Source organism: Cicer arietinum, chromosome 5, assembly GCF_000331145.2.
Source record: "Cicer arietinum cultivar CDC Frontier isolate Library 1 chromosome 5, Cicar.CDCFrontier_v2.0, whole genome shotgun sequence".
In the NCBI taxonomy this organism is placed as follows: Eukaryota; Viridiplantae; Streptophyta; class Magnoliopsida; order Fabales; family Fabaceae; genus Cicer; species Cicer arietinum.
In genome coordinates this window covers 18,200,038-18,210,229 of record NC_021164.2, presented here as the reverse complement: position 1 = coordinate 18,210,229, position 10,192 = coordinate 18,200,038, and the positions used below count along the sequence as shown (strand labels likewise).

Here is a 10,192-nt window from a genome sequence, read left to right as displayed (position 1 = left end):
TTCTCTATAGACTTAGTTCCAAACACTCATCCTATATCCATACCTCCTTATCGTATGGCCCCGACAAAACTTAAGGAGTTAAGGGAGCAACTTCAAGATCTTCTTGATAAGGGTTTTATTCGTCCAAGTTCTTCTCCTTGGGGAGCACCGGTATTATTTGTAAAGAAGAAAGATGGATCCATGCGGTTGTGTGTAGACTATAGGAACTTAAATAAAGTAAATTTAAAGAATAAATACCTTTTGCCACGCATTGATGAGTTGTTTGACCAACTTCAAGGAGCTCAATGTTTTTCAAAGATTGATTTACGGTCGGGGTATCATCAATTAAAGATTAAAAAGGAAGACATAACGAAGACAACTTTCCATACGCGTTATGGGCATTATGAATTTCTGGTTATGTCATTTGGGCTTACTAATGCCCCAGCAGCTTTTATGGATTTGATGAATCGCGTTTTTAAACCATTCTTGGATCAATTCGTGATTGTGTTTATTGATGATATCCTTGGTTATTCCAAGAGTAAAGAATAACACGAGCGACATTTAAGGTTGGTTTTGCAAACCTTAAGAGATAAAAAATTATATGCCAAATTCTAAAAAAGTCAGTTTTGGCTGGATAGTGTGGCATTTTTAGGTCATGTTGTGTCTAAGAATGGAATAAGTGCTGATCCAAATAAGGTGGAATTAGTCCAGAATTGGCCCAGACCTACCACAGTGAAGGAGATTCGGAGTTTTCTTAGTTTAGTCGGTTATTATCGATGTTTTGTGAAGGATTTCTCAAAGATTGCATCTTCGTTGACTAAGTTGACCCAGAAGAAAGTTGAGTTCCGATGGACTGATGCATGTGAGAAAAGCTTTCAAAAATTGAAGGAGAACTTGACGTCAGCACCTATTTTGGCATTACCTATAGGTGGTGAAAGTTATGCAGTTTATTGTGATGCTTTTAGAGTTGGTCTCGGTTGTGTACTTATGCAACAAGGTAAGGTTATTGCCTATGCATCTAGACAACTCAAGAGGCATGAGGTGAAATATCCCACACATGATTTGGAAATGGCTGTAGTTATTTTTTCTCTTAAGATTTGGAGGCACTATCTATATGGTGAAACTTGTGAGATTTATACCGACCATAAAAGGCTTAAGTATATCTTTCAGCAGCGAGACTTAAATTTAAGACAAAGAAGATGGATGGAACTCTTCAAAGATTATGATTGCATAATCTTATACCATCCAAGGAAGGCAAATGTTGTTGCAGATGCTTTGAGTAGGAAATTCATGGGCAGTCTCTCTCATATAGCATAAGTAAAAAAGACCAATAGTTAAAGAATTTCAAGAAGTAGTTGAAAGTGGAATTCAATTTGAACTTGGTCATTCGAGGTTATTTTTAGCGCACACACAAATTCGTCTAACTATAGTTGATGATATCAATGAAGCTCAAAGTCAAGACCCATACTTAGTGAATATGGTAAATAATGTTCAGAATGGTAAAATTTTAGGTTTTCAGTTGATTAAGATGGTGTGTTGAGGTTGAAGTCTTGGTTGTGTGTTCCAAATGTTGGTGGCTTTCGGAGGAAAATTTTAGAGGATGCTCATCATTCTTCTTATAATATTCACTCAGGTTCTAATAAGATGTATCAAGACTTGAACGAATTGTATTGGTGGGAAGGGATGAAGAGAGACGTAGTAGATTTTGTCTCTAAGTGTTTAATGTATCAACAAGTAAAAGCTGAGCACCAAAAGCATGCGGGGTTACTTCAACTTGATGAAATACCTGGGTGGAAATGGGAAGGCATCGCTATGGATTTTGTCACAGGATTACAACGAACCCAAAAGGGTTATGAGTCAATGTGAGTGATTATAGATCAGTTAACCAAATCGACACCGATGAAATTTATTTGGATGAAATTGTCTCTTTGCATGGTGTACTGATGTCTATTATTTCTGACTGTGGGGCTCAATTTACTGCTCAATTTTGGAAGTCGTTCCAAACTTCATTAGGAACTCGTTTTAAGCTTAGCACAACTTTTCATCCTCAAACAGATGGTCAGTCTGAAAGGACTATACAAATATTGGAAGATATGTTTCGTGCTTGTGTTCTGGATCTTGGGGTAGTTGGGATCAACATTTGCCCTTGATGGAATTTGCATACAATAATAGTTATAAATCTAGTATTCATATGGCTCCGTTTGAGGCTTTTTACGGAAGACGGTGTAGGTCTCCGATAGGGTGGTTTGAAGTTGGTGAAGCTAAACTAGTCGGTCCAGAATTGGTTCAAGATGCTAGTGAAAAAGTTAAATTGATTCGGGATTGCTTAGTGACAGCTCAGAGTAGACAAAAATCTTATTATGATAAGAGACGTCGTCCCTTAGAGTTTTCAGTGGGAGAACATGTATTCCTACGAGTCTCATCAATGAAAGGAGTTTTGCGATTTGGTAAGAAGGGGAAGCTAAGTCCAAGATTCATTGGATCATTTGAAATTTTAGAAAGAGTCGAACCAGTAGTGTATCGCTTGGCACTTCCACCGGATCTCTCGGGAGTTCATCCAGTTTTTCATATTTCGATGCTTTGGAAGTATCTTCATGATCCTTCTCATGTGATTAATCATGAAGACGTACAATTAGATGAGAGTCTATCATACATTGAGCATCCAGTAGCTATATTAGATCGCCAATTGAGACGTTTACGCTCAAAAGATATCGTTTCAGTAAAAGTCCTTTGGCGTGGTCCATCCGGTGAAGAAACTACTTGGGAACCCGAAGAAGTCATCCGTGCAAAGTACCCACACTTATGTTGAAACTCAAGGTTAGTAGTATTTATTAAATAAATAAAAAGTCAAATGAATTTGAGGACGAATTTTTATAACATGAGGAGATTGACGCGCATGTGTTAATAAAAAAAAAAAATAATAATTAAATAAAAAACCAAACTTCCTTTTCCACCTCACCTCATTTTTTTTCTAATTCATTTTTTCCATCTCTTCTCTCTCTCCCTCTCGACAGGATAATGCACAACTCTAATCCTAGTATGAATTCATAGAAAAATGTAGTTTTGTTTAAAAATCTTATTTTGTGCTTAGAGTATATTTAAATGATTTTTATGGTTTCCTAGAGTTAACTAAACTTTAGAATAATTTTTTCTAAAGTCTTGGAAATATTTTTTATACTCAGATTTGTCAGCTGAGACCCTGCCGGCTACTCTGAGAGTTGTTGAAGAGCAAACTTAGACGATTCTTCATAGTTGTGAGTTGACGACGATCATCGTCATATTTTTTTATAATGCTATTATTATTATATTACTTGTTTCCATATTAAAGTATTTATTGAAAAATTTGGGGAACACAACCTTTGAAATTTATCTCGATTTCGTCAATTATTTAATTTAATGGTCGTTGTTATATAATATGTTATTAGTTTGATTTATTTATGAGTTAAAGTATTTAAATATTGAATTGTTATGCGATTGAATATGTTTTCTATGAATTACGATGAAATGATTTTAAATACGTGTTTTGAAAAATCGTTGTTATAATTATTAAATCGTTAATTGTGTTAGGTGCACCTAGTTACCTCGTTTTGATTAGGGAGAGTCACCCAAATTAGATGGAGCCGCTCCTATGAGAAATGTCATTTGTAGGAGGAGAGAGCTATCAACGAGATGTAAGCTCCCCAATTGATATGTGATGATGCGCTGCGGGATTGAGAGGAGAGAGTTATTCGTTAGATGGAGCCACCCCTAAGGGAAAGGCAACCCTTAGGAGGAAAGAGCTATCAATGAGATGAAGCCGCTTCTTGGTTCTAAAAAATTTGTATTGTTACTTGTTTGATTTTTTATGGTGATTTTAATGTTGTTCATTTTGATTTCGCTTCATTATTAACTGGATTTATAATATTTCTGTTCGAACGGTTAAATGATAAGTTTAATGACTATATATGTATATATTTAAATTTAGAATTTTCTAGATTTTTAAGTAATATTGTTTAACATAATTGTCGCCCGATTGTAAAGCAGTTATTCATGCATTTTTGTGTTTCCCTTCTAATTGATGGTGGTTGTTGTCTCCTCACTAAGTCTTTGTGACTTACCCCTTTATATTGTTTATTTTTTTCAGATTCGCAGGCAAGTAGAAATTTGTTATTAGATTAAAGTGTCAACATATTTCTTTTTGGTAGGCCTCTTTGATCGAGGACCATTTTTTGTAACGTTTGTTGAGTCTGATGTAAATTGCAGCTATTTTGGAATCTAGAAAGTCTATTTTTTTGGGAAGTGTATTAAGAAATTAGGTTATGTTATTTGAATTGTGACTGAATTGAAAGTTAAATAAGGATTCTATAAATTTGAAAATGTTGAATTTACAGAGGATACTCTGTCGAAATTTCGAGGAAAAATATATATATATATATATGGTAGAGAACGATTTAGTTGTTTAATTGTTAAGTTAGTTGTTAGACTTGTCATGCTAGAAGTATAGATTGTGCGCCGGTCAGGACATTTGATTTTCGGGTCGTGACAACATCAATGAGTGCCTTCAGTCATTGAATGAAGAAATTAACACACTTATCAATGATATTTTATGTATACAATACTTAGAAATATATTCAAGCACCCCAATATTGCACTCGTGAATATTAGTCATCTAAGCAATTATTTGAAACATATATCGTAACAAATAAAATGAAAAAGTTAAATATCACACGTGGTTCTTTAACTTAATTTTAGTTAATGTTTTAATCCTTTATTTTTTTTTTTTTTCGATTTGCTTGTTTATTTTAATTTTAAGTAACAATTTGATCTTTTATGTTTTAAAATATCAACAATGTTATCCTTCTTTTTTTTTTTTTTTTTGCAAAAATTCATCAAAAATTTCAAACAAAACCAATATAATTAATTATTATCCTCAAATAATGCAAATTTCATCAAATTCATAACTAAATCTTTAAATAAATTCATATTTTCAACTCTAACAACATCAAATAAAGAATGAAAATATGAATTTATTTGAATATTTGAGTTACGAATTTGATGAAATTTGTATTATATTGAAGAATATAATTGGTTTTATGGGTTTTAGTTGAAAATTTTAATGAATTTTTTTAATTTTCACAATAAAAATGATAACATTGTTGACATTTTAAAACATAAAAGATCAAATTGTCACTTAAAATTAAAATAAATGACCAAATCGGAAAAAAAAAAAAAAAAAAAAAAAAAAAGGTAAAGGACTAAAACATTAACTAAAATTAAGTTAAAGAACTCATGTGGTATTTAGCTAAATGAAAAATATATCGGAAGAAAACAAACTGATTTCGGTCATCATTCCTAAGATATACAACATGCATTGTGCGATGCGTTTGTCATATTTGAAAATTCAAAACTCAGCTAAAACTTATCAAATTAAATAGACTAGACTCTAACATACTTATAGACAACAGAAAAATGATCCCGTATTCAAACAAAATGCCAATTTATTTGTAGAAACTCAAACAGATTCGAATTTCAGCACATCGACAAAGATCATATTTTTCGATACATCTCTTAAAACAATATGAACGAGGCAGCCAAATATGTTCTACAATTTTTTATATTTTTATTGAAAATATTTAACTCATGTACGAACAAACTGCAATTGGTATTATTCCAAAACTCAATTCCTAGAATTTATATAAAAAAAAAAAAAAAAAAAACAGTGTTAATGCATGAGGCATATGGGTCATGGGACACCTCTTTTGTCTAAACTCGTTAGGTGAGAAACAACTACCCCTGACCTCAAAATAATTTTGTGCTCCTAAAATAGGGTGAGAGAACTACAATCTTTTTTCTTCCTTGGTGGCTTGCACTTTCTACTCTCCTAAATGAAGATGCAAGGATCACAGTAGCAACACTCTCCAATTGAGAGCAAGAGTTGAGAAAATAGGGGGAAATACAATTTGTTTGGTTTTGATTGATTCTTATGAGCAACTTCTAAATTTTTTCGTTCAGTTGCAACTATTATTAAGATGATTGTTGAGGTCATAAAGGAGTTGTTGTTAGCATGGTATTACTACATAACAAGTGTTAGAGCTTATCTAATCAGACGTGCACTTTGTATCGCATGGGACGTTAGGAGTATATCATTACTTCTTAGATTATTTCTCTTTTGGCACGTGCACCTTCTAAGGATGATAATATGGGTGGTTTCCACGTTGTGCCATCTTTTATTGCCAAGGTCCTCACGTCGAATCTGTTTAATTGGACCTCGATATTGGACATGCTTGCTCCATTCGTATTGGACTTCCTCTATAGTTGATCCATATTATCTTTGGGTTGGGTCTTTTAGGCTCATACCATTACATCTACAAAGAAATATTAAATGTAATAATTTAAGTTGAAGTTATTTCTAGAGTCTAACAAATCTCCATTCTATAAAAAATATTGAAAATATATAAATTCTCTTAAAGATGAATTTATATGTAGTAACAATGTAATTTTTTTTTAAAATATGCATTCAATAAAATCACCCCACACTATCATTTTCTTATTTTAGTTTATAAAATATCTCCACAAAATCCTACTTAAAATAATTTGATAAGTTGAATCCTCTCCATTTCTCACCCAGTTTTACTATTGTCAAAGTTTTAAAGGTATAACAGATAATAATGTGACATTTGGTGAACTCAAATATTTTTTAGTGTACAAAAATATTTCAAAAGAATATTAATAAAGAGAAGAAATGAAAAGCATATTGACTTTGATTTAATTAAAACATGTGTAAAAAAATATTACAGACAAATATAAATTATTTTTAAATTATAATTTAACTAATAATTATCGAAATTACTAAATTTAACATATTATCATATTTTGAGTTCAAACTCAAATTCTGTACGAGAGTTTATGATAGTATTAACAATTATTTCTACACACACAGACAAAAAACTATTGAATATAAGTTAAGTGAATTATTTTATTTATTCCAATTTTATTTTTCTTTTCCCCTTATCCTTCTCCTCCTCGTTATCATATCATATCATCACTTTCCTTCACATCCTCACTCGTGTGGCCTTTATCTCTCATTTCACGAACTTCTCCAACAAAACAGTTACCATGGCTGTGTGCATGGGTTTCAACATAGCAACAGCATTCAAAACCCTTTCATTATCTTCTTCATCTTCATCTTCAACTTCTTCTTCCTTTTTAACAGGCTCTTCCTCTCTTCGTCCTGCCACGTCAGTAACTCTCCCTCGGATTCAGAGATCAGCGCTCATTATCCGGAATGCTCATAAGAAGGGAGCCGGAAGTACCAAAAACGGCCGTGATTCTGCGGGAAAGCGTCTTGGAGTCAAAATTTACGGCGACCAAGTCGCTAAACCTGGTTCCATTATCGTTCGCCAGCGTGGAACTAAGGTGAATCTCTCACTCTTCTCTCTTCCATTTTGAATTTTAGGGGAAAAATGTTTTGGTATTTGAATTAATTCAATTTAATCATTATGAAGTGTTATATGGATTTGTGAAATTATGGCCATATATTTGGGGTGAATTGGAAGAAAAAAGAAATGTTTGTAGTTTGTGTTCAATTATTATACAAAAACATAAATTATAGGTTAATTTAGAAGTATACTTGTAATGGACTAAACTTAGGTGTATTTGAGGTGTTTTTTGTATTGTTCTTTAACTTAAAATACATTTTTTGTTGTTGTAACAAACTTTAAAAAAAGTATAGATTTGTGGAAATTACGGGTGGTTATGCATATTTTAAGTTAAGAATAGCACGAGAAACACCTAAGAAATGCACCTAAGTTTTTTCCATTTGTAATTGGCATATTGGATGTTTTACAATTTTCAAAAGTTGAATCTTAAGTTGCTCTCTGGTTTCTAAAGTCTCAATTATAATTTCGATTGTATAAATAATAATGAAGCTCGATTAGTCTAGTAATTATTGCTGCAATCTTTCTGTACGATATTTGGGACATATATTAGGTTCTAAATTTTATTAATATTGTGGAGGTGTACTTGCCCTTAAGTACGCTTTCGGCACAACAAGATTTTGCAGTTTTACACTGACATTTGCAGGGCATCCAAAGAGAATCTACTATTTTTCCACTTTATACCGTCAATTTCATGATGCAGTTATAAGCAAGATAGTTAAAATCGAGATTTTAGGCATAATCAGAAAGGGGAAGTAAAATCGCAAATAGGGGAATAGTAAGATTATACAATATTCATAAAACTCATATATATGCTTATAAATTCATATATATGCATATAAAACAGCACGAGTAAGATAATTAGAACTTTAAATCACCCTTCAAAATTTCAAATACTTCTATAAATTAAAGATAATTAGAGTTTGAAGCCATTGGAAGTTAAACGGAAGAAAAAATAATGGAGAAGAAATGAATTTTAGAGAAACTGTTGCGGGGAAATTGAGAGAAACGGTGCGGGTGTAGTGGAGAAGTTTAGTGATGCGCACATTTTCTCTTATAGATTGGAGGTTTATGGTTTAATGTGGCCTTATGATATGAGTTTTCAATGGTGAATGGAGCTTCACAATTTGTACATTGCCGCAGATTAAGGTTCTCTGAATTGGTTGGTGTAGCTTGTTTTAAATCAATTCTACTGTCTGGGAATAAAAAATTGGCATAACTTAGATACAATTTGGATCCATGTAGTCGAGCCGCCTAGTGAGATAAGGCTTAATTGTTATTGTTGTGGTTAAGAACAATTTGGTTTAGCTTTTATTATGGTAACTTTTCAACTAAAATATGTTTATAACTCTTCTGTCACTGACAACCTTTTTTTAAGCTTATGGATGTTTCAGTCGAGTTAAACGACAGAGCTTCGCTAAATTCAACTTATATGGGGCATTGCTATTTAAAAAACTCATAGTTGTCGTATGATTATTTTAATGTTTATTTTTTCATAATTGTTTTGTAAGAAATTTAGGTCAATCAGAACGGATGTAGTGTGTGTACTTTTGCAATGTATAGGCTAGAAATCCATACGAAGATAACTTAAGAATAAATAAGGTCTTTTGAATAGTTGAGTTGCATTCTGTAATTGACAATTCTAGCATTGATATCCATTCTTTTGAATCTTGATCAGTATCATAAAGCTGTAAGCTATTTCACAACTTTTATTGCATACTTTATTGACTGAAAGAATTTCTTCATGTTTGTTCTATATTGAGAGTGATAAATGCTAGTATACTACTATGGAAGTAATGCGGTCAATGTTTTAAATTGCAGTCACAGTTAGTGGCGATCCTTGATGTTGCATAAAATTAAATGTGGTTATTGTTGCCATTATTGTAGCTGCACTGTGGTTGGTGAGAGTTCAAAAACCTGTGTTTAAGGTTGTACTGCGGACCACAACTTAAAATCACGATGAAAGTCAATTAGTGCCTTGTCAAACCAATTTTTTAGAGATTGTCGAATCGATATTGGCTTGCTGTTTCCTGACACGTAACAACTAAAGTTTTTTTGCAATTGATAAAGTTGGCTACGTGCATCTCATGATGTTCTTATGTCCTATCATGAAACTTACTGTTTATTTTATTTCTAATTATTTTTCTTTGCAAAACATGAAGTTTCATACAGGAAAGAATGTGGGAATCGGTAAGGACCATACCATTTTCTCCCTGATTGATGGAGTTGTAAAATTTGAAAAATATGGACCTGACAAGAAAAAGGTAACAGTTCGCAGCTTGATGTATGTGTCCTGTAATCCTATAGTACAAATTAACGAGCTATTAAAAATGTAATAATATTACAGATCAGTGTTTACCCGCAAGAAGTACAGCCTCAGAACCCCGATAGCTATAGAGCAAGGAAGATAGAGTACTTCAGAATGAGGCGTGAACGCAAAAAAGCTGCACAAGAAAGAAGAGCTCTTCAACCGCAGCTGATACTGGCTTCTGTTGACGATGCTGCGATAACTAATCCAGTCGGTTGATTCTACTTCATTCACTTCAATGTTGTAAAATCTACTCGTCATCAATTGTTTTGTTTTTGTTCATCTGTAAAACCTTTAGCTTTGTTGTAAAATTATATTTGTTTTATGGTTAGAGAAATTGAATCATACATGGCACAAACTATTCCTTGTTGTGTTCACAAACCAATTACAGGACAAATAGCCATTCAAATTCAAATTGTTTTGGTGTGTAATTTTCTGTGTGAAAATGAAATGGTCTTTTGCTTGTACATTGACATATCATCGTTGTTGT

The 10,192-nt window shown here is 32.6% G+C and overlaps 1 protein-coding gene across 1 annotated transcript; it reads left to right on the top strand.

The window, feature by feature from the left end:
• The first annotated feature begins 6,950 nt into the window (after positions 1 to 6,950).
• LOC101515341 (large ribosomal subunit protein bL27c) lies at positions 6,951 to 10,169 on the top strand. Its single transcript, XM_004499771.4, has 3 exons — positions 6,951 to 7,374; positions 9,557 to 9,658; positions 9,742 to 10,169. The coding sequence occupies exons 1-3, from the start codon at positions 7,075 to 7,077 to the stop codon at positions 9,919 to 9,921; spliced, it is 582 nt and encodes a 193-aa protein (XP_004499828.1). The 5' UTR covers positions 6,951 to 7,074; the 3' UTR covers positions 9,922 to 10,169.
• Positions 10,170 to 10,192: the final 23 nt, after the last annotated feature.